Source organism: Petromyzon marinus, chromosome 49 (genome assembly GCF_048934315.1).
Source record: "Petromyzon marinus isolate PM22_M1 ecotype Great Lakes invasive population chromosome 49, UKy_Petmar_22M1.pri1.0, whole genome shotgun sequence".
NCBI classification, from domain to species: Eukaryota; Metazoa; Chordata; class Hyperoartia; order Petromyzontiformes; family Petromyzontidae; genus Petromyzon; species Petromyzon marinus.
The window spans coordinates 1784688-1808401 of record NC_133715.1 but is presented as its reverse complement, the minus strand read 5'-3'; the positions used below and the strand labels follow the sequence as shown (position 1 = coordinate 1808401).

The 23714-nt window shown below is 50.6% G+C and overlaps 2 protein-coding genes across 5 annotated transcripts; one reads left to right on the top strand and one right to left on the bottom strand.

The window, feature by feature from the left end:
* Nucleotides 1-2376: 2376 nt before the first annotated feature.
* On the bottom strand, nt 2377-12528 carry LOC116952892 (uncharacterized). Of its 3 annotated transcripts, none has more exons than XM_032972566.2 (3): nt 12391-12528; nt 7563-8422; nt 2377-4737 (listed from the first exon to the last, which is right to left on the bottom strand). In XM_032972566.2, exons 2-3 carry the CDS (start codon nt 8390-8392, stop codon nt 3687-3689), a joined length of 1881 nt encoding a protein of 626 aa, XP_032828457.2. In that variant the 5' UTR covers nt 8393-8422; nt 12391-12528; the 3' UTR covers nt 2377-3686. The 3 variants fall into 3 exon arrangements, with proteins under 3 accessions (XP_032828457.2, XP_032828459.2, XP_032828458.2); XM_032972568.2 differs by having other exon boundaries at nt 7563-8416; nt 12391-12512; XM_032972567.2 differs by having other exon boundaries at nt 7563-8442; nt 12391-12511.
* A 492-nt stretch (nt 12529-13020) lies between these two features.
* On the top strand, nt 13021-22596 carry TXNL4B (thioredoxin like 4B). Of its 2 annotated transcripts, none has more exons than XM_032972569.2 (3): nt 13021-13225; nt 18997-19148; nt 21248-22596. In XM_032972569.2, the coding sequence occupies exons 1-3, from the start codon at nt 13094-13096 to the stop codon at nt 21411-21413; spliced, it is 450 nt and encodes a 149-aa protein (XP_032828460.1). In that variant the 5' UTR covers nt 13021-13093; the 3' UTR covers nt 21414-22596. The 2 variants fall into 2 exon arrangements, with proteins under 2 accessions (XP_032828460.1, XP_032828462.1); XM_032972571.2 differs by having other exon boundaries at nt 13089-13225; nt 18992-19148.
* Nucleotides 22597-23714: the final 1118 nt, after the last annotated feature.

Genomic DNA, 23714 nt, shown 5'->3' with positions numbered 1-23714 from the left:
TCCACCACCGCCACCACCACCGCTAACACCGACCCACCACCACTGCCAACTCCCCTCGCTCAGCTCAGCCCGTTCGCTGTAACCCACCGCGCGGTAGAGTGCGCGGATTGCTAACAGCGACCCGCGCCTCTCTCCGCACGGCTTCACCACCAACCCGAATTGACCGGCGTGGTGAAGAATGGTCAAACAACCCCCAGAGCACAAGGAGGCCTTCATACAGCAGTGGACTGACACAGGGGCCGCAAGTGAACATCATGTGGCTCAAGACAGCCTGCAGACACGCGCACCGTTCAACGCGTCGTACAGAAGCCCGCTACCCTCCACGTTCATACAAACGGTGCACAAGCAAACACAAAAACAATGAAAACTAAAACTCAACACGTTCCTTAAAAAAACTCGTGGCCTTGAAAGGAAACAACAATAGTATAGGCGACATTTCGGGCAAGGTTCCTTCTGTGCTACAAGGACCATCGTACTGTGGGCAGTAGCTGACGTTTCGCACGTGGGTAGTATTTTACCAGGTAAAGCCCACTGAGCTAAATATCTCAATTTCAGAATCGATCTGGCTATCACAAATGATAGCTCAACCAAGTGGGTTATCACGTGGACATTTATAGCAGAAAATACTCGAAACGCGAGACGTTGATTCTAAATGTGGAGGAGAAAGCCGGAGGACCCGGAAAAAATTCGATGCCACCACGGGAAAGAGAGACGCAAACTCCAACTATACCGCAGGCGTCAGGGTCGGGATCGAACCCACGACCTCCTGTATACCATGCAAGGTAGTTAACATCTCCTAGCCACCGCCCCTAAGACCCAGCCAGCGTTGAGGAACGCGTTACATGTATGTTGAAGTTTTTTCACACCACACGTGCTAATCGGATGTTTGCGTTCAAACACCAAGCGTGGCGTGTGGGCCTCCTGGGCTGGGCCATGCGAGCCGAGCACTGCTCCGGGCCACGCGCCCTGCGGAGCCGCGGCGACACCTCCAGGGGGGTTGGGGGTCAGAGACGGCCATGGCCATGGGGAGCGCGAATGCTCCACGAGGATTACAGGAGCTTGAAACGGCGACGCGCCCGGGGTATGTCTGTATGTATGTTGAACTCCTTCGCACAGTACGTAGCTAACTGTGCTAATCGGAGGTGCGGGGGAAGAACAAAACTAAACGCAAAAATCAGTTTAAAAAAAATGAGTTTTCAATCTAGACGAAAGAGAGTTCCAGACAGCCGCAGAAGCGCATCTGAAAGCGCGCGATGATGCGGTGACCGTCTTTGTTTGGTCGCTGAGCTAAAAGCCGCTGCTGCGAGGATGACCGGAGATCGCGTGATGATTGCTTATACTCCTTGACGAGATCAGCAAGGTATTGTGCTTCATTTGTAGAAAGCAGTTTGTAATGAGTACAATGGCGATCCTGCCATGCGGTAGCTTGAGGCAACGGCTCTATTTAATATTACAAGTGGGAGGGTGTATATAGATACGCACAGCAAACACGTGGTGACACATTTATACCCAAACATGTGCATGTAATGACAGGGCGACGCCTGCTGATCGGGAGAGGGAATCACGGGTACGGGCACGGTTAAAGTAACAACCAATCAGAGAAGGAGGTGTGTCTGGGGTAAAGGTGACAGGTGCGGCTAGCCGAGATACTCCGGGAACCTGCTCGAAGGTCCCACGAGAGGGCGTGGCCGGAGGCGGGGCCTAGCCACGCCTGGGGGGATATAAGGGGGAGCAGACCCGGGGCTAGGGCCTCGTGTGTGGAGTCTTTGGTCCAGGCTGCGTCGCTGCTCGCCGACATCTCTCTCCGTCGTCCGGCCACGTGGAAGATCTCCTGCGTGGCTTCCATCGCCGTCATCGCCACGCCGCCAGCCAGCGGCGTGGCCGCGTGAGGGCGGTGGGACCACGCCGAGTGATCGGCTGCGTGTAGCCAGTAGAGACGTTAATATCTAAGTGTTGTACTCAGATTGAGGAAGAATAGGGTTGGCCTGTGTTGTGCCCAGTGTGAGGAATAAAGAAGAAGTAACCTCTACACGACATGTCACGGAAGTCGCTTATTACACATACTACAGACAAAACAAAGATTATCCGTGTAGCCTTAGTAGACTGTTGGGGGAACTGCTGTTCGTGAGCACTTATGAAGGTCGGCACGGCACACGAGGGAGTGGTTGGCCAAAACCACGCCCGGCCGCATTTGTCCCTCTTGTGGGGATGTTTACACACCATACCAGGTACTCATTTGAGGCTGAGTACGTCGGGTTCGTTGCGCAGCGCGGTAATCACTAGACCACAGCTATCCACGCTTGTACACACATACATAGAAAACAAGTAATGACACGTTAACACACACTTAAAACCCATAAATAGCAAGTCACACCGTCCCATTACCGTAACATTTATTATTGACAGCATTACGCAGTGTACAACATCGCTGTTACAGAGCAGGAATGCGCGGCCGTAGGAACAGTCGAGGCACAGGCCTGTGTCAAAGAAGTGGATTCACACAGCCAAATAAAAATCACACGGGCTGGCGCGCGGGTGGTGCAGGGAGCTGGTGCAGCGTGTGCACTTACTGCCCTCTCTATCGATCCACTGCTGGATAAGGGCCTCACCACGCCACATGGGTCATGGGGGTTATTAGAACACACTTCACCACGCTGGTCTTTGTGGGTTGGTGGAGGAGGGGAGCACAGATGTTGGAGCATAGTACAGCACAACAATGGATTTTGCTGCGCTGCACTCTGCCGATGACTTGGCCCCGCAGTCACCTATAGCACCTGAATCTGCTGATGAGACACTGAATGTTGAAACCGGTCCACAGTTTGCTCGTGTCAAACCAATGCTGCGGATAATGATGCGCTCCCAGAAGGAGGGACGTCTATTTTGTGGTGGGCGACCATCCGCGCATTATCCGGGCTCAACCCCGCTTAGCTCCCGAGATCTGACGAGTGTGGGCGCATTCCGGGCAACTTGGTCATCGGAAAATGCTGAATGTCGGTGTTTAAGCGCCGTGTGTTCGTGACTGCGAGTGTGAGTGTGTGTGTGTGCACGACGAAGATGCCCATTGTGAATGCTCACTCCCTGCTGCAGAGCAGCTTCCACCCAGCGGCTTTTTGGCCAGCCATCAAACACCGCATCGCACGCTTTCAGATGCGCCTCTGCGGCCGTCTGGAATGCTCTTCCTTCCGATAATAGGAAGCCACTGGAGCTGTGCACTGTTAAATCAACTAAATTGAAAACGCATTTCTGCTTTTTGTGTTTAGTTTGTTGTCCTTCCACCGCAGCTCCGATTAGCGCGGTTGGCTACGAACGGTGTGATAGAAGTTCAACATACAAAAGTACATCTGGCGCGGCGCGATGCAGGCTGCATGCATAGTGTGGCGTCGCCCTGGCGAGAGCGCTCCGTTCATGCTGAGCGAGCAGCACCACCCCAGCCCATGATGTCCATGGGGGTCAATAAAACTAGGACCGGCTTTGATGGAGTCGCCAGCGGTTGTCCACTGCACAGATTAACCCCCCCGACACGCGAGTGACAAATTTCCACCACTGCTTCGGGGCTGCCGACAGTATCGAGCATCGGCCAACGCTCATTTGCGAGGACGGACACGCACGCGCGCCCCCCGACCCCGCGGAATATAAACGCGAAGATGTTTTTAACATCACGGGGCACGTGGCGCGGCCGCCACCAATCACCGCTTGTCCGGTGATTTTGATTGCCAGGCGCCGAGGAAGCCATCCTTTGGCCCGTGACCCTTAGTCCCGTGACCCTTGGCGCCGTGCCACTCACACCCATTGGGGTCGTCCCCTTGCCATCGCCACGCTTCTCTCCGCGCTCCGCTCCGCCCGCCTCCGTCCCGTCCGGTGTCGCCCGCACTCCCGCCCCTCGCCTCCCCGTCCTGCCCCCAGTTGCCCGCGCGCGGCCCGCCTGGCCCCCGCCGCACCCCGGCATCCGACCCGGGTCTGAAAGCTCTCTGGTTGTCGAAGGGCCGGCCGTTCTGGCCGTGCTGGCCGTGCTGGCCGTGCTGGCCGTGCTGGCCTCGCTGAGCATATTGGCCGTGCTGGTGGCCGTGGCGGCCAGCGGCGAAGTCCGCTTCGGGCGCGCTCTTGAGCTTGCGCCGCGGCACGAAGCGCAGCGCGTCGTTCCAGTCGCCCGTGTCCTTGACGCGGTCGAGGATCTTCACCACCTGGTCGAGGGTCAGGTTCTTCCCGCCCAGGCCCCAGCTCAGGTACTTCTCGAGCGGCAGCCGCGCCGTCGCCAGGCCCTGGCGCTTGGCACGGCCCAGCGACACGCCGGTCTCGATGGCCAGGTCGACGAAGCCGCCCACCACGTAGACGGCCGAGGAGTCGAACTCGCGCAGCACGTTGGGCGAGTCGGCCGTCAGGTAGACGAGCCGCTCATGGGGGAACAGCTCCAGGTAGGAGCGCTCCGTCTCGGTGACGAGGATCCGGCGCAACGCGTCGGCGCCGTAGAGCCGGGCCAACGCGGCGCTGGCCGTCCGGCCGCTTGCGTCACCCGGTGCGTAGCCGCACAGGTGCAGGTGGAAGGGATCGAGCGCGCGCCGGTTGCTGGACATGAGCTCGATGATCTGCTCGGCGCAGCTGCGCGACGCGCGCGAGTTCATCATGTGGTCGTAGCTCATGTCGATGACGAGCGGCTGGCCGTGCTGCATGGCCTGCGCTAGGCGCCAGTCAAAGGCGCGCTCCTCCGAGCAGGTCCAGAACGTCAACAGGAAGCTGTTCCTGGAGACAGGGGAGAAAATTGCAGCACGTGGTCAGGTTCGGCGAGGCGAGACCAAGACATGGTCATGGCCATTTCCGGTGTCACTACCATTTTTTATTTTATTTTACCGGGTAAGGCCCACTGAGCTATGTAGCTCCTCTTCAGAAGCGACCTGGCCACAAAATGATAGCTCAACGAAGTGGCTTATCATCATCGTATGGAAATGTATAGCAGCCAAATACTCTAAACGCACAATGTTGATTCTAAATGTGAAGGGAAAAACCGGAGGACCCGGAGGAGAAACCACACGACCACAGGGAGAGAGACACGCAAACTCCAAATATACAGCAGGCGTCACGGTCAGGATCGAACCCACGACTTCCTGTATACCAGGCGAGGTAATTAACATCTCGCAACCGTGGCAGTACGCCTCGCCATCGCTTCCTTTCTGATGCTAGATCTCACAAGTGATGGCCAGTGGAGGCCTGAACCAACGAGGACACCAGTGCAGGTGATCATCTGTGAAAAAAATATTACAGAAGTCCCCCCCACCCACACTCTCCCCTGGAGTCACGACCTCTGGGTGCCACCCTAATGCCACGGTGTGCGTGAACATTGCGCGCGTGTAAACCACGTGCATTCTACGACATTCTGGGCCAGTCTATCCACAACAGAATCAGAATATTTAACTATACTAGAGGATCCGATGTGCTATAAAGCTCTTTCCCACAAATGTCCAACACAACCAACCGTCAACTTCCTACAAAGCAGTCCATATTTTATGAACCCAGAAGGCATGATGGGCTTGGGACTTGGAAGTCTTGTGGTGTTCTTGTCACTGCGCCACAATGACAAGCCACATTGTGAGCAACAAGCTGCGAGGAATTACACCGAGTGCAACACGTAGATTAGAGAACATAGGCCGGTTAACGGTGTGATGCGACCTTGAGGAAGAGTGGGCTTGGGCAACAGGAGGAACGATAGCCGATGTCTGAGATGAACAACGGAGCGGCAGCCAACGGATGGAGCTCGCCAAGACAGCACGTTTACGGCGGAGACGGAGCAACGGAATCGGCTCGTGGGTAGGTGCCGGAGGGAACGCTGCGTTGCCGCACGGCCAACTGAGATGGCCACGGCTCGGGGAGAGACCTTCATCCAACAGCGGATTGACGACGACGACGATGATGATGATGATGGCGGCGAAAGTAAAACTGGCCACGTCGTCTGAATGGCGACCCGCAGGGGTGCGTCCTTCATACGCGGCGCCGTGACGCCCCCCCCCACGGTGCCGGGTGGTAAGCTGCGAGAAGAGCAGTGTGGTGCTAGGGTGCCAAATGAGTTGACGGGCGAGCGCCAAGGCACCGAAATAACTTTGGAATCCTCGGGAAAAACAAAACACGCAGAGGCTAAACTGCCACCAAGGCGTGCAGTGAGGTACACAAAGACAAAGAACCCCCGTATAGCCTTAAACAGACTGTTAGGGCAAGTGCTGTTAGCGAGCACCCTATGAAGGCCAGCACGTCACACAAATGGGGTGGGTGGCCAGCAGTTGTCTCCCCAGTGATGATGTTTACACACCGCACCAGGTACTCATTTGAGGCTGAGTCGACCTAGGGGAGGCCCAGGACCGGTTCAGATAATCGTGCTGGCTGTGAGTGGGAACCGAACTCGGGTCGCCGGGTTCGTAGCGCAGCGCGCTAACCGCTACGCTACCGATCACCACCACCACCACCACCACGGATGAACAAACACACACACAGTGGAGTGTCTCATGCATTCCGTGGTATCAAGGTTACAAGAAGAGATCATGTGCGATTGACGACAGAACGGCGCCCTTACCCGATGGGTCTCAGGAGCTAAGCAGGCTTGAGCCCGTACTGTGCTTGGACGGGGCGTAAACCAGGGGCTGGAGAACACCACCGCTGTTGTGAGGCCGCCTTGCCAGCAGCGGCGGGCAGTGCAGCGATATAATTAAGATATTTTTTTAATCGTAATTCAACAAGAGTCCGGGATTAAGGGCATAAACCGCGACGTAGGAAAGGGGGTGTCACAGAAAAAAGAGTCCCGGAGACTCCAATACTCCTGGGCGTAGGGGAAGGAGGGAAACAACATCGGGGCTCCCTGCCCCACCAAGGTGCGGGACGACGAGCAGGAGCGTGGATTTTTCTATGGGGAGAGGAAGGTTGAGGAGAGACGAACAAAACTAAGGGGGTAGAAGGGACGGGGGCAAGAGGCGAAGGGGAGGTTGAGATTTTTAGTGTGTGTATGTGCGCCACTTTGTGTTTGCTGCGGGCCAATCGATGACCCTGGACACCGATGCAAATGACATTTCCCATCTCAAGGGGTTTTTTTTCCAGGTGGAAAACGTTGATAAATAAATCCTTTATTTACCAGATGCGGGCCCCATCTCGTGCCCGTCCCCTCCTAATGACATTAACCCTTCCCCGTTTCAAAGGCGTCTGCAAGTTTCAGGGTGGGGTGTCCCGTTCACCGCTGAATCTCAGAACGCGCAAGCAGCTCAGCGTTACATTATTTAAAGACATTGTTACTCGCCGCAGAGAACCGTAGGGGAACGATAGCTGGCGCCACACTGTGCCACGCGCCCTCTCGAATGGCATTGTGGGAACGTCGGTTTAATTCCGATTCTGATGACGTACATCACGTATGTCATTGGAATGTGAAAGGGCTAACTGCACACGTCATCTTGCGATGTCACAAGCCAGGTGCCGTTATCTCCCGTGGTATCGACCGTGTCATTATCATCACTAATTAATAAACTTACCACGATTGTTTATTCCTCGACTGTTCACCCTGACCCGCCACCCCCCGCCCCCCCCCAAAGTACCTGAGCGGCGCCTCGGGGGCCTTTTCCTTTGGCGCCAGTAGTTTACGCTCCTCCCTCTTCGCCTCCCGCTTCTGCCTCCTCGCATCCTTCATGCACTCGCGCTTGTGCAGGAAGCGGAGGAACCGCTGGCGCATCGACTTGCTCGTCATCTCCAGGTACTCCTGGATCTGCGCGTCGGTCATGACGCTCGGCACGGATTTGCCCGCCTCGCGCCACAGCCCGACGAGCTGCAGCGTTGCCTCCGCCGTGTCCGCTCCAGCTAGCTCGACCGCCGCGCTCAGACCGCTGTGCCCATCCGCCAGCTCCGGCGCCCACTCCGAAGCGGCGGGCTCGCCAACGGAATTCGCTCGCTCGTCGGTGCTCGGAGCGCCGGGCTCGCGAGCGGCTTCCTCTCGCTCGTCAGTGCTCAGAGCGCCGGGCTCGCGAGGGGCTTCTGCTCGCTCGGCGGTGCTCGGAGCCCCGGGCTCGCGAGGGGCTTCCACTGGATTGCCGGCGCTAGCAGCGACGCCGCGCGTAGCCGCGTCGTCCGCCGACGCTTCCCGCGGGATGCTTTTGCTTGCGATGCTCTTCCACAAATCCAGATCGACGACACGTTCCTTGCCATTGATGTCCTCTCTCCGGTTGCCGCTGTCCTTCAGCGGATCTTTGGTCCTGGCGTCGGAGACGGTGTTGCCCCTGGCGTCACGCGGATCTTTGTTCCCGGCGTCAGAGTTGGTGAAGTATTGGCGGAAGGCGACCACGGAGGGCCCGCCGCGAAGGGGCGCACGCGCCACCCAGTGGTGCCACACCGCGCGCCGAGCCACGCGGAGCAGAGCTGGGCCCAGCATCATCGCCGTGTCTCCTGGATGCGGCCTCTGCAACTGATACGGCGCACGGAGACCTACGAATAAATCACTCGCACCGCGCCCCACCTCGTCACAAATACACGAAGGCGTGAGTATTATGTTGAACTTCTTTCGCACCGTATGTAACCAACCATGCTAATTGAAGGTGCGGGGGAAGGACAACAAACTAAAGACTAAAATCAGTTTAAAAAAATGAGTTTTCAATCTAGATTTAAAAGTGCATAGCTCCAGTGGCTTCCTAATATCGGAAGGAAGAGCGTTCCAGACGGCCGCAGCGTGCGATGTGGCGACCGTATTTGTTCGATGGCCAGCCAAAAGCCGCTGCGAGGATGACCGGAGTTCGCGTGATGATGGTTTATGTTCCTTGACGAGAGTGAGTTGTTACTATCATTTGCTTCCAGCTTGCACTCACCTTTCTGTCTGATGAGTCTCTTATGATTTACAGGAGAAAGTAGTTTGAATAAGCTGTCGCCCTTAGCCTGTGCCCTCTGTGATCAGGTATGGCCGGCTCACAGGAAGCAGCCCCTGAGACCTAAGGCAGCAGCAGCAGTAGGCAATGCAGGCTATGCTGTACTAATTAAACTAAACTATTTTAAATTTCACCAGGAGGTAAGGCCCACTGAGCGATATAGAATTATTCTTCAGAAGCGACCTGGCCACAAATGATAGCTCAACCAAGTGGCTCGTCACGCGGAACTCTATAGCAGCCAAAGACTCTAAACGCATGACGTTGAATCTAAATGTGGAGGGAAAAACCGGAGGACCCATGGAAAAATCCACGAGACCACGGGGAGAGAGAGAAACACGGAAACTCCAAACATACAGCGGGCATCAAGGTCGAACCCACGACCTCGTGTATGCCAGGCGAGGTAGTAAACATCTCCTAGTCAAAGACGAAACCGGCCTAGTGGCAGTGGTCTCATTGTTTGCCACTTTCCAGGGTTATGTGGCCGCAGTTTCGATTCTCTGGAGCTGTGCTCCAATACGTGGCGATGTGTGCATCACAGTGCCGGGGATGACGGGAGGACCGTCCTGGTGTGGTGGCAGTCGACCCTTCTGCTGTCTACAAATTAACGTCGTTCAGAGAGTCCCGCACGCATTCACGGTTTCGTATCATTTACAGGAACGAGTTAGGAGCCGTGAATGCAAGTTTGAGTCTGGTTAGTGTAGAGATGGGAGACTCCCTGGCAAGATCTGGTCCTGGAGGCTTGGACTGAGAGGCAGGTTAAAGAGATGGCAGTACGGTGCAGCTACGGAGCGTTAAGTACAAACGCCTCATATCCGGGTGTTTCCCCGGGTACCCACCCCCTCGTGTGCCTTGCCGTCCTTCATAGGTGCTACTCGCTAACAGCACTTGCCCCAACAGTCTGTTACAGCCTATACGAGCGATCTTTGTCTTTGTCTGTGAGAGTCTCACCGTCTCTGTGAGTCTGTGAGTGTCTGTGTGAGTACAGTGAGGGGAAAAAGTATCTGATCCCCTGCTGATTTTGTACGTTTGCCTACTGACAAATAAATTATCAGCCTATAATTTTAATGGTAGGTTTATTTGAACAGTGAGAGAAATAATAACAACAAAATCCAGAAAAACGCATGTCAAAAATGTTATAAATTGATTTGCATTTTAATGAGGGAAATAAGTATTTGACCCCCTCTCAATCAGAAAGATTTCTGGCTCCCAGGTGTCTTTTATACAGGTAACGAGCTGAGATTAGGAGCAGACTCTTAAAGCTTGTTACCTGTATAAAAGACACCTGTCCACAGAAGCAATCAATCAATCAATCAGATTCCAAACTCTCCACCATGGCCAAGAGCAAAGAGCTCCCAAGGATGTCAGGGACAAGACTGTAGACCTACACAAGGCTGGAATGGGCTACAAGACCATTGCCAAGCAGCTTGGTGAGGTGACAACAATTAGGTGCGATTATTCGCAAATGGAAGAAACACAAAAGAACTGTCAATCTCCCTCGGCCTGGGGCTCCATGCAAGATCTCACCTCGTGGAGTTGCAAAGTTCATGAGAACAGTGAAGAATCAGCCCAGAACTACACGGGAGGATATTGTCAATGATCTCAAGGCAGCTGGGACCACAGTCACCAAGAAAACAATTGGTAACACACTACGCCGTGAAGGACTGAAATCCTGCAGCGCCCGCAAGGTCTCCCTGCTCAAGAAAGCGCATATACATGCCCGTCTGAAGTTTGCCAATGAACATCTGAATGATTCAGAGGACAACTGGGTGAAAGTGTTGTGGTCAGATGAGACCAAAATGGAGCTCTTTGGCATCAACTCAACTCGCCGTGTTTGGAGGAGGAGGAATGCTGCCTATGACCCCAAGAACACCATCCCCACCGTCAAACATGGAGGTGGAAACATTATGCTTTGGGGATGTTTTTCTGCAAAGGGAACAGGACAACTTCACCGCATCAAAGGGACGATGGACCGGGCCATGTACCGTCAAATCTTTGGTGAGAACCTCCTTCCCTCAGCCAGGGCATTGAAAATGGGTCGTGGATGGGTATTCCAGCATGACAATGACCCAAAACACACGGCCAAGGCAACAAAGGAGTGGCTCAAGAAGAAGCACATTAAGGTCCTGCAGTGGCCTAGCCAGTCTCCAGACCTTAATCCCATAGAAAATCTGTGGAGGGAGCTGAAGGTTCGAGTTGCCAAATGTCAGCCTCGAAACCTTAATGACTTGGAGAAGATCTGCAAAGAGGAATGGGACAAAATCCCTCCTGAGATGTGTGCAAACCTGGTGGCCAACTACAAGAAAGTCTGACCTCTGTGATTGCCAACAAGGGTTTTCCCACCAAGTACTAAGTCATGTTTTGCAGAGGAGTCAAATACTTATTTCCCTCATTAAAATGCAAATCAATTTATAACATTTTTGACATGCGTTTTTCTGGATTTTGTTGTTGTTATTCTGTCTCTCACTGTTCAATTAAACCTACCATTAAAATTATAGACTTATCATTTCTTTGTCAGTGGGCAAACGTACAAAATCAGCAGGGGATCAAATACTTTTTCCCTCACTGTATTACCGTCTCTGCGAGTGTCTCTGTGAGTCTCCCTCTGAGTGTCTGTGTGAGTGTCTATGTCAGTATCCTTGTGAGTATCTCACTGTCTCTGTGAGTCTCCCTCTGAGTGTCTGCGTGAGTGTCTATGGCAGTGTCCCTGTGAGTGTCTCTGTGATTATGTCTCTGTGAGTGTCTCTGTGATTATGTCTCTGTGAGTGTCTCACCGTCTGTGAGTGTCTCTCTGTGCGTGCCTCTCTGTGCGGCTCTCTGCGAGTGTCTCTGTGAGTCTGACCGTTTCTGCGAGTCTGTGAGTGTATCTCTGTGAGTGTCCCGTGATTCTCTCTGTGATTGTCTGTAAGAGTCTCTTTGCGTTTCTGTGAGCGTCGCTCTGTAAGCGTCTCTCTGTGAGTGTCTCTCTGTGAGCGTCTCTCTGTGAATGTCTCTGTGAGTGTTTCTGTGTCTCTCTGTGAGCGTCTCTCTGTGAATGTCTCTGTGAGTGTTTCTGTGTCTCTCTGTGAGCGCCTCCCTGTGAGAGTCTCCCTGTGAATGTCTCTGTGAGTTTTTCTGTGTCTCTCTCTGAGCGTCTCTCTGTGAGCGTCTCTCTGTGAGCGTTTCCCTGTGAGCGTCTCTCTGGGAATGTCTCTGTGTCTGTGAGCGTCTCTCTGTGAGTGTCTCTCTGTGAGCGTCTCTCTGTGAGCGTCTCCCTGTGAGAGTATCTCTGTGAAAGTCTCTGTGAGTGTTTCTGTCTCTCTGTGAGCGTCTCTCTGTGAGCGTCTCTCTGTGAGTGTTTCTGTGTCTCTCTGTGAGCGTCTCTCTGTGAATGTCTCTGTGGGTGTCTCTGTGAGTGTTTCTGTGTCTCTCTGTGAGCGTCTCTCTGTGAATGTCTGTCTGTGAGTGTCTCTGTGATTGTCTCTGTGTCTCCCTGTGAGCGTCTCTCTGTGAATGTCTCTGTGTGAGCGTCTCTCACCGTCTCCCTCGCTGCCCTCTGCGCCTCCCACGTGTTCAACACGTGGGAGGGGACTCAGCCGGGTTCACAGTGCAGGGGTCGCGACCTCTGGCGCCCGAGCACCACGTGGTGCACCAACGCGAACCGGGGGAGGACAAGCGACGTCATCACGCCGAGCGCCAAGACGTCATCACGTCAGGTCAGGGTTACGTTCTCATGTCAGGCGGGGGATACGTTCTCACGTCAGGCCAGGGATTACGTCATCACGTCAGGCCGGGGTTACGTTCACACGTCAGGCCAGAGTTACGTCATCACGTCAGGCCGGGGTTACGTCATCACGTCAGAGCTGGGTTACGTCATCACGTCAGGCCAGGGTCACGTTCTCACGTCAGCCCGGGGTTACGTCATCACGTCAGGCCGGGGTTACATCAACACGTCAGATTAGAGTAACGTCACCACGTCAGGCCAGGGTTACGTCATCACGTCAGGCCGGGGTTACGTCATCACGTCAGGGCTGGGTTACGTCATTACGTCAGGCCAGGGTTCCGTTCTCACGTCAGGCCGGGGTCACGTCATCACGTCAGATTAGGGTTACGTCACCACGTCAGGCCCGGGTTACGTCATCACGTCAGGCCAGGGTCACGTTCTCACGTCAGGCCGGGTTTACGTCATCACGTCAGGCCGGGTTTACGTCATCACGCACGGCTTCTCGCGCTGGTCCACCATGAGCTACATGCTGCCGCACCTGGGCAGCAAGGCGGAGGTGGACGCGGCCATCCGGAACGTGGCGGACCGGGTGCTGGTGTTGCGCTTCGGTAGGAGCGAGGAGCCGAGCTGCCGGCACCTGGACGAGACGGTGAGGGCGAGGAGAGCGGCCGGGCGATGAGGATGAGTGAGGCGAGGCTCATCTTCACTCAAAACTGCTCTAGAGGAGTTGTACACCCCTAGCTGCCACTGCTATTCAGTGGCCTAAGATAAAATAAAATGTTTCGCTCCGGATGACCGCTGCAAAGTATTATCTGTATTTAGAGTTAGTGTGCTGATCTTAAAGGTGCATTGAAAAATGTGATACTCCGACTGATGCCCCCGTTGTTGTGGAGTGACTCATGCAGCCAGCTATGGCTCTAGGGTTTGGTGTTACAATTATCATTTATATAGTTTATTGTGAAAATTCGGTCACAGTTCCTATGATCACTGTTACATTGCTTTTATGGCTTTATTTTGGTGATGTCGAAAAGTTTTTTGGTTTGGCCATGTTTGTTTGTTGTAGTTTGGAGTTAGACTGATGGCCTTAATCTTAGTTGTCTTGTGGTTGTTGTTGTTGCTTGACTTGCATCCCACTGGGATTTTTGCACACAGCGTTGGCGTACGGTGCTTTTTTCAGGAATATTTTGATGTTTTTTTCCTGGATTTTTTGTTTGCACAGTCACTTAGTCACTTTAAGATGTTTTTCTTGTTCATGTTTTTTTGTTTGTTGCGGTTGCACCCGATTCAAGAGCCGAATGGCTCACAGGGCTATACCAAATAAATGAAAACTGAAAACTGTCGTGACCCACACAGACGAAGGTCCCCCGTGTTGGCCACACGGGCCTGTAGCGAGTAGCAGCACCTGTGAAGGCCGACTCGGCACGCGAGGTGGGAACGGGGGGGGGGGGGGTGCTGCAACCACGCCCGGCCGCCTTTATTTCCCCAGTGTTTATGTTTAACAGTGGGGAGGCAAAGGCGTTTTTATTTTACCACTGAGCTATGTAGCTCCTTGCCAGAAGCGACCTGCCGAGCACAAGCGACAGCTCAACCAAGCGGATTATTGTGTGGACATTTATCGCAGCAGCCAACGACTCTAAACGCGTGGTGATGTTGAGTCTAAATGTGGAGGGGAAAAGCCGAAGGACCCGGAGAAAAATACACGCGGCCACAGGGAGAGAAAGAGACACGCAAACTCCAAATATACAGCAGCAAGCGTCAGGGTCGAGATCGAACTCACGACCTCCTGTAGGTCAGGCGAGGTAGTAAACATCTCCTAGCCACCGTGATGATGATGATAGAGAGACACGCAAACTCCAAATACACAGCAGCAGGCGTCTGGGTCGAGATCGGAAGCACGACTTCCTGTATAGCAGGCGAGGTAGTAAACATCTCCTAGCCACCGTGATGATGATAGAGAGACACGCAAACTCCAAATATACTGCCGCAGGCGTCTGGGTCGAGATCGGAAGCACGACTTCCTGTATAGCAGGCGAGGTAGTAAACATCTCCTAGCCACTGCAGAGTCCCTGTGCGTGTTCCTACAGAGATACTCTCGCTCTGCCTTTAAAATGTCGAGCCGCACTCTCTCCCACAGGATGACAATGCCCGTGCATGAACGCAGTGGCCATCCCGGGAAGTTTGGTGGGCCGAGTGGAACCCAAGAAGAGTGAAGAGCGATGGAGGGGGACATTTATACAAACCCATCCCTGTTAACCCATACGGTTTACCACGTATTCTTGTACAGGATGAACGTTGAGAGTTATAATGGCATGGGGGTGACCAGTAAGGTCTGAATTGGTCTGTAATAAGGTAGGGCACTGCTAAGGGGTTGACAGGCGTGCAAAGAAGCAGAACTTGTACAACACATCGCAATTCTATTTCACAGTCCCTTTACTCCAGTGGTTCTTAACTTTTACTGCAGCCTTACACCTCTTTGGTTCTTAATCGTAAAAACGTGTATTATATTCTTAGTTTTTTCGGTAAAGTCACGTTGAAGGGAAACAACAAAATAATAAAATATATATAAAACAATAAAAAAAATTCTCACGACGTTTCGACCATAACTCAAACGGTCGTCTTCACTCTGCGCCCAACCTTATGGAAGAGGTACGTGGATGACACTTTTGTCATCTGGCCACATGGCCGGCCTGCTCTAGACCAATTCTTCGACCACATCAATTCCATACACCCAGCCATCAGATTTACCATGGAAGTCGAAATAGATGGCAAGATACCTTTTTTGGATGTCCTAATTAAAAAGAGACCTGATGGTTCAATGAGCCACTCTGTCTACAGGAAAGCTACCCATACGGATGCTTATCTGAAACCGGATTCCCACCACCATCCATCACAGAAGAATTCTCTCATCAAGACTCTGTATCATAGAGCCCAATGCATATCTGACCAGGAACACATAAGCAGTGAACTCAAGCACGTACACCAAGCTCTTAGGGCTAATGGTTACTCCGACTATACAATCCGCAAAGCTATCACTCAAACCATGAAGAAGAACCCTCTTGAGCCTTTCAAAACCATCACTTTACCCTACATTGCGGGGATCACAAAAAAGATCTCCAAAATCTTGAATAAACACAAGATCCAGGTCCGTTTCAACACATTACATAAAATCCGTGATCAGGTTCCGTCTGTAATAGATGTGATTCCGGACATACAATACCCTGGGTGTCTACAAACTAAGTTGCCTCTGTGGTAGTAGTTACATTGGAGAAACCAAACGCCATGTCTCGGACCGCATTCATGAACACAAAGCAGACCTTAAACACGGTAGGACCAACACCTCGGCCGTGGCAGAGCATTGTTCTAATTCAGTAGGCTCACATGCCATTGACTTTTCCAAGACAGAGGTTCTTTGTAAGCCATCTGGCTACCATGAGAGATTCGTTCATGAGGCTATCCACATATACAAGCACAGAGACAATTTCAACCGAGAAGATGGATTCTATCTTAGCAATCATTGGAAAGATTTGATAAACCATTTCAGGTCTTAATTGATTGTTCACGCTTACAGTGGCTTTCAGACAGCATACATTATAAAAAATTTCGTCTCCCCCCTCCTCTTTTCAGAATATAGATGGACTAGTCCTAAATAAACTGCCAAATCGTTGCGCGTGGCGCTAACGTTTTTTTATAAATAAATAAATGCGCCGTTTAAAAATACATTTATGCAAACCAACACACCTGAAGACGACCGTTTGAGTTATGGTCGAAACGTCGTGAGAATTTTTTATTGTTTTATATATATTTTATTATTTTGTTGTTTCCCTTCAACGTGACTTTACCGAAAAAACTAAGAATATGAATTACTGCAGTCACGAAAGCTTTAAATCAAAACGTGTATTATGTTAATAAATACAGATTTTATTTTATACCTACGTGGCTTTACCGACAGAACAAAAGAGTATGGATTCCTGCAGTCACGAAAGCTTCAAATCAAGATTAAATACACAGGGTTTGATGAAACAAAGTAGTTGTACTTTCGTGCCCCTGCTTAATTTGTGTTTTCGATTATTTACCTTTGAACAAAAATCTGACCATGTCTTGCACCCCCGAAAGGGCATCTCGCACCACCAGGGGGTGCACGCACCACCAGGTTAAGAAGAACCACTGCTTTAGTCCATCCTCTGCGATATCTTCTTGTTGTTCTTCTTTCGTATGGCCGATTTAGATGCAGAGCACCAACTACTAATGTCACATTGAGGTGGCCAAGCCAGACAACCACGTCAGGAGCAGCGGAGTGTATTGCTGTGATGTCTCCTTCGTATTTGTGGATACCTGTCAACCCCTTATCAGTGCCTACCTTATTACAGACCAATTCAGACGTTATTGGTCACCCCGTGCCCTTATAAATCTCAACGTTCATCCTACAAAGTCCCATCACAAGGGAGAAACACAAACAAATAGACACCCATTTTTTGTTGCCCGTATTGAAACGGCTGTATGCCGTATGGACTTAAAAACTCAATTTCCCTGTACAAGATTATGGGTCAACCGTATGAGTTGACAGGTATGGTATTTGTGGATAGGGCATTGCATCGTGATGTCGTCGTACTGTCTGGCAGCCTTCACGCGACGAATTCCAGCAACACGCCGACCGAACATCGATCATTGATCTCCCTGTCTCCAGAGCAACAACAACACTGTGCTGGGTGAAGGCCTCTCTCTCTCTCTCTCCACGCAGTCCCTGCCGTGAGGAATTGTTAGGCCATTACTTTTGCTGCAGTACCACCCTGCGAATGTGGAGGGAGTCTTGAGACCTGTCCGTGAGTCACCAACCACTGATGTTAGCCATGGCCGGGAAACCGCAAACTCAAGTGTCGCACTCATTGCACACATTGCTTTCCAACACCTGAACCAGATTACCTTGCTGATCACATCGAAGAGCATAAAACACCAAGCGAATTCCGGTCATCCTCGCAGCAGCGGCTTTTGGATGGCCATCGAACAAAGATGGTCACCACATCGCGCGCTTTCAGATGCGCTTCTACGCCCATCTGGAACGCTCTTCCATCCGATATTAGGAAGCCACTGGAGCCATGTACTTTTAAATATAGATTGAAAACATTTCTTCAAAACAGTTTTTTTGTGTTTAGTTTGTTGTCTTTTCCCCACACCTCCATTTAGCCCGGTTGGCTACGTACGGTGCGAAGGAAGTTCAACATACGTACGTCTGGCTTTGTATTGCAATTAGCGCCACTTTGCCATGGCCTCGAAACGTTGTTTAAAAGGCGTATAGAGCCTGCAGTGTTATTCGGTGTCACACTTGCTCAGAGTGGCCAGAGGATGGCGTCACATGGACTGGCAGCGCTGAGACCAATGCAACTTAAATGCAACAACTTTGATCATGATGATAACGCTTGGAAAGCTGAATGGGAGTTGACAAGGAGTCACAAACACCTCCTCGTGACTGACCCGATGACACACAAGATCCCTGGCTTCGATCACTCGTGAAGCTTCCTTGGGCCACAACCCTGAACCGCATCTGCACACAAACCATGGCAGCAGCAGATGCGGACACTCGATGATGGTGATGATGATCCGCAAATGGAAAATTAAATGTGCAGAGTCTGTGGTTACCCAGAACAGAATCGTAGAACATTTAATGACTCATGAAGGAGGCATCATCAGAGTGATGGTGCACCACTCCGCTACTCCTCACGCAATCATCAGACTCAACCGCATCAATGTTAACTTACAGCTGTTGCTCCACTACAACATCAGCCTTACGAAGAATGCAGAGACCCACAGCCTCACACATAGACCAGTAGACCCACCCACGACAGAACCATGGAACATATCACGACGCAATTCACAAATACGAAGGAGGCATCACAGCGATACACCTGACACAATCGTCTGGTTCGTCCACCTCAATATTTCATCACAGCTGTTGCTCTCCATCAACATCAGCCGTACAGAGAAGAAGCACGGGACCACGTGGTGGTGGAGATCAAAATCGTCTCCGTCTATACCTAAGAAATTCTTTAAACTATTTGAAATGAATCCAGGTAAGGCCCACTGAGCTATATAGCTCTTTTTCAGAAGCAGGTGGTTTGGCCGGAACCAAACACTCGCACATAAGGGAACGAGACCCGAAGCCACCAGGGTACACTGCTGGAGGTACACCCTGCTAAACTTATCACTGCATTACGCCATGAGATACGTTAAGAAACACGCGTTTTAGAGTTTTTGACTTCTATAAATTTCCACATGATAAGCCACTTCGTTGAACTATCATTTGTGGCATATCGCTTCTGAAAGCTATATAGCTTGGTGGGACTCACCTGGTAAAATAAAAATAGTTCAGAGTTTATGTATGTGCATCTGTGTGTGTGTGTGCGCGCGCGTGTGTGCACAGTGCAGCTATGGAAGACGAGCCATGATCTGAGCAAAATGGCCGAGATCTACCTGGTGGATGTGGGCGCTGTGCCCGTGTACACACACTACTTTGACATCACCGTCACCCCCTCCACCATCTTCTTCTTCAACGGGCAGCACATGAAGGTGGACTACGGGTAGGGCCTCGGCATGATTCAGCAGCACATGCCGCACACAGCTGCTCTTCCTACCCAGGGCTGCGGAGCCTGTTGTATATTTGGAGTTTGCGGTGTCTTTCCCCGTGGTCACGTGGATTTTTCTTTGGGTCCTCCGGTTTTTCCCTACATATTTAGAATCAATATGCATCATAGAGTATTTGGCTGCTATAAATTTCCACGTGACAAGCCACTTCTTTGAGCTATTAATTGTGGCCAGGTCACTCCAAAAAAGAGCTATATAGCTCAGTGGACCTTACCCGGTAAAATAAAAATAGTTTAATAAGATTGATACGGCCATGGGCCAGACATGGCCTGCAACGTCGTTTCGCAGGTCCTGCAACCACACGAGCCCGATGGCTTCACAGCGGCCTGCTGTCCCTATGCAAACCGGGTGACCTATATTAAAATAAATAAAACTATTATCTTCTAATTGGTTATCATGTCCACTGGACTTAACAAAATGTCAGGCATAAGCCACCTATGCAGGAGCGAGATGGATAACAGTGGCACTGGATCATGAGAAATAATTACTGAAAAATTGTAAATGTAATTATAAAAATGAATTCATATAAAAAAAGTTAATTGTTCGGTTGGGCACCTCCACACCTTATTTCCGTGATCCTGTCCATTAACGTATTGAACTATTGTTTGTTTTAGTTGTACCTTGGTCGTGAATTATTTGTTACAGCAAAAAATAATCTCGCGCCAAAAACGATAGCCTCACTCTCATGGGATAAGGCACCGAGCCAGCGACGGCTAAGACGTCGGGTTTGAATGTGGGCTTCGGATGAACGTGGTTCAACTGGGTTGTCAATTGTAGTGAGTCGATGGTCTTAGCCCAGGCCAGCTTTTGAGATATTTGGAAGCCACTGGGAGCAATGCACTTTTAAATAATCTGGATTGCAAACTTATTTCTTCAGAACTAAATTTCTGTTTAGTTTGCTGTCCTTTCCTGCCGCACGTCCAATAAGCACGGTTGGCTACGTATGGTGTGAAATAAGTTCAACATACACACACACAGTACATGGAAAACAAGCCGTAATTTTATTTGTGTTTTCACTTTATTTGGCCAAAAAACGGCTCTCGACATTAAACATGTTCCTGCAATTTCACCGACATCACTTTCGCACGGCGGCTGAGAGATTGCAATGCCACGGAATGTGGTTAAGAGGTCACTGGAATGGATTTCAGAAATGTTTTTTGCGACATCTCCGTCCAGGGCCTTAGGCCAATGACATCCACTACGGTGGAGAGCATTGTGAATAATTGTACAACGAACAACTTGATTTTTGTTCAACGCGTAGATTTATTTTTACCTGAACCTTAGTTTTTTATAGACAAATATGGAAATGAGGCATCTTGTCCGTTTCATGAAAAAAAGGATTTGTAAATAATTGATGTGAGAATATATGTGGTCCCTACATAAATGGAGTTAAACTAATCTAACCCTATCTGGCTACAGAACTTGCCTCCTCGGAAGCCCAGAGATCGTATCATTTTGGCAGGAATCACAAGTGAAAGTCTGGCATGTTTACAAAAGGTTGAGGAAGATTTATGCGTTTGAAAATGCATAACCGGCTATCATCCCTCTTGGGTGAATACACTGATTACTGCTTTATGGGAAAGTTAAGTGGTTGTTCTATGGATAAACTCGTGCCCGCCATATTGATGTGAATTTTCCACCACTTGCTGAGAGCTGAAGACAAATGAGCACTGCCTGAAAAGCACCACGTGGGTTCGATCTCAACCCTGATGCCTGTATATTTGGAGTTTGCATGTTCTCCCCGTGGTCACATGAATTTTTCTCTGGATGTTGTCAGTTTTTCCCTCGATATTTATAAACATGGGTTTAGAATATTTGCCTGCTATAAATTTCCACATTTTGATAAGCCACATTGAGCTATCATTTGTGTCCAGGTCATTTCTGAAAGAGCTATTATAGGTCAGTGCGCCTTACCTGGAAGATTTAAAATAGTTTAGTTTACAATAGTGTAAATTGTTTGATCAGGAGATGACTGACGGTTTTTGTTGTTGATCACCAACCTCTGACGTTTCATGGTCTCGTCCCTGGCTCACAGCTCGCCCGACCACACGAAGTTTGTGGGCAGCTTCAAGAGCAAGCAGGACTTCATCGACCTGGTGGAGGTGATTTACCGTGGGGCCATGCGGGGCAAGCTGATGGTGCGCAGTCCGATCGACCCGCAGAACATCGCACAATACGACCTCCTCTACCAGGGCATCTGAGGAGGCCACGTGGCCTGACACGCAAACCTCACCATGGGTGACCGTCTCTCGCGCCAGACGCGGTGGCCGTGTGGGTAGAGCGGTGCTCGGTTCTCCTCTGCGAGGAGTCTCTCGCCGTCTCTTTGTCAGAATATGACCGAGTTTGAATCGTAGGCCTGCGTTTCGGCTCTCGGCATCATCATGAGACGAGCCATTTCAATATTCTTGGTTCTTTCGGTGAAGTCACGGAGATAGAAGACAAAAAATCGCGTGCTGCTTACCCAGCTCTCGTCCCCGCCCATTCACTTGGGAACCCTCATAAGCAGCTACATTTGGAGGCTTGCCCCCTCTTTTCTCTCCGCCTGATGAAGGCCGCTTTTATTGCGATCGAAACGTCCTGAGTTTTTTTGCTTTTGTTATTTTCAATTTAGTGTTTGTATTTTTAAATGATTTTAATTTTATTATTTATCTATATTTTTCATATCTATGTGACTTTACCAAGAGAACCAAGAATATGAATTCCTGCAGTCACGAAAGTTTTAAGTCAAAATGAAAGCCATTTCCATCAGGGAAATGCAGCGAGCAGTGTGACATTGTCAGAGAATGGCCCCGCAAGTTTGTCATGGAACTACTTCTGAAATCCCTTCAGAAGTCTGTTATCCATACCCCAGGTGGCTGCCTCTGCTGTGTCCTTCAATCAATTGTCGTCGTTTGGAAATCATCCCCAAATGTTTTGTTGTCGGAGCTGGAAAGTGGACAATTGAGTTATGATCCAAATTTTATAGCAATGGTGTTTCTGTGCAGTTATTGGTAGCCAGGCTCAGACAATCATCTTGCCACCCTGGCGGCTTAAACCTGAGTTCAAGCCCAGGTTCTCGCGATGTTACTGGCTCAGTGTCTCTGGCATGGCCACCGTGAACCCCTGAAACACCTGGCAACTGTGAAGGAAAGCTTTAAAAAGCTGAACGTTTCGTGAGAGCGAGATGCTCGTTTGTTGGATCGGATCTCCTGCCAGTGGAAATTTACGCTCCAGGCAACAATTAAAAAGCAAGCCGTGCACTAAGGAAATGAGAAGTGCTTCCACCAGTAATGCGATTGCTCTGCATCTGTTGCGGTTTGTTGTTTTATTACGCTCGCCTAGATGTATCCGTAGATGTTCCAACAGGGTTATTTATCAACCCAAAATAAAGTGACATTTATTCTATCGTCCGTATTGCTGCCTCTGTTCTTACTAAACACAGCAGTTGCTCAGCACTGGCCCAAAATATCAAGTGGCCAGCAACAAACAAACATCACGTTGGTAATTACCAATGCAATTATTATAATAGGAGTTAAGACGTTTATTGAATTGAGCCTGGAAAGAGAAATTACGGGGAATTCCAAAGTGGAGCAGTGGGAGCGAAGAAGCAGAAATAGAAATGTGGTGAACTGGCAGAGTGAGCAAGCGAGGGAGCGGGTGAGTGGGCGTGCGAGTTGTAACCTGCAAGTGCGGTGGTTGAACACCGTGTAGACGAGACGAAACGGTGTCTGGTAGACCGAGTCCTCAAAATGGGGTGGTGGAGGAATCGGTAAATGAAGTTCACCAGAGCAGTAACCGTAGTGAGTAGTGAGGAGTAGTAGCGATAGAAGAGTGGCAAGGAGGGGACTGACCGCCGGTGAGCGAGCGAGTGACCGATCACCCTGGCTGCTGCTTCAATCTGACCTCTACAATTCTGGAGATGTAGCCAAGTAGCGTTTGTTCACGTCGGGCAAACCCTGCTCTGGATAGACTCGATCACAACACTAGAGACCTGTCTGGAACCCGGACTCTTTAAACTCAGGATTATTTTCATGGCAGCATTTGTGTGTCGTCGAAGAAATGTGTTACTCGCGTGGAATTATTTTCGACATTTTAATTTAAATTAAAAGAATCGAAAAATTATTTTTAGATACTGGCCTGTGTCGTGTAAAGGGTCAGTGGGTGGCCTCGCAGCAAGAAGTTCCTGAGTTTGATGCCTGACAAGGGGTCCTTTCTATGTGGAGTTTGTAAACTCTCCCCCTGTTCTGCACGGATTTCCTCTGGGTTATGGTTTCCTCCCATAGCTACACAAACAAACAAATAACCGGTATTGGCCAAACATCCCAATTCTAAAAAAAAACAACCTAACTACTCAATGGGGGTTTACACACACACACAAGCAACATCACTCACTTATGGGAAAACCTACCCAGGCTTTCCTGGGGTAAACCAGCATACACATCATCGTATGCGGGTAGGAAGTTGGAGCACCCATAGACGATCCACGCATCGGAGGGGGTTTGTGGGTAAAGTTCCGGACAGAC

Bases quoted from the DNA above. Each gene is read 5' to 3' on its own strand.
- LOC116952892 (XM_032972566.2), bottom strand. From the start codon at position 8,392: ATGATGCTGGGCCCAGCTCTGCTCCGCGTGGCTCGGCGCGCGGTGTGG. The intron at 4,738-7,562 runs GTACTTTGGGGG...CCCTGTCTCCAG, and splicing joins GCCCCCGAGGCGCCGCTCAG to GAACAGCTTCCTGTTGACGT.
- TXNL4B (XM_032972569.2), top strand. From the start codon at position 13,094: ATGAGCTACATGCTGCCGCACCTGGGCAGCAAGGCGGAGGTGGACGCG. The intron at 13,226-18,996 runs GTGAGGGCGAGG...TGCACAGTGCAG, and splicing joins GCCGGCACCTGGACGAGACG to CTATGGAAGACGAGCCATGA. The intron at 19,149-21,247 runs GTAGGGCCTCGG...CCTGGCTCACAG, and splicing joins CACATGAAGGTGGACTACGG to CTCGCCCGACCACACGAAGT.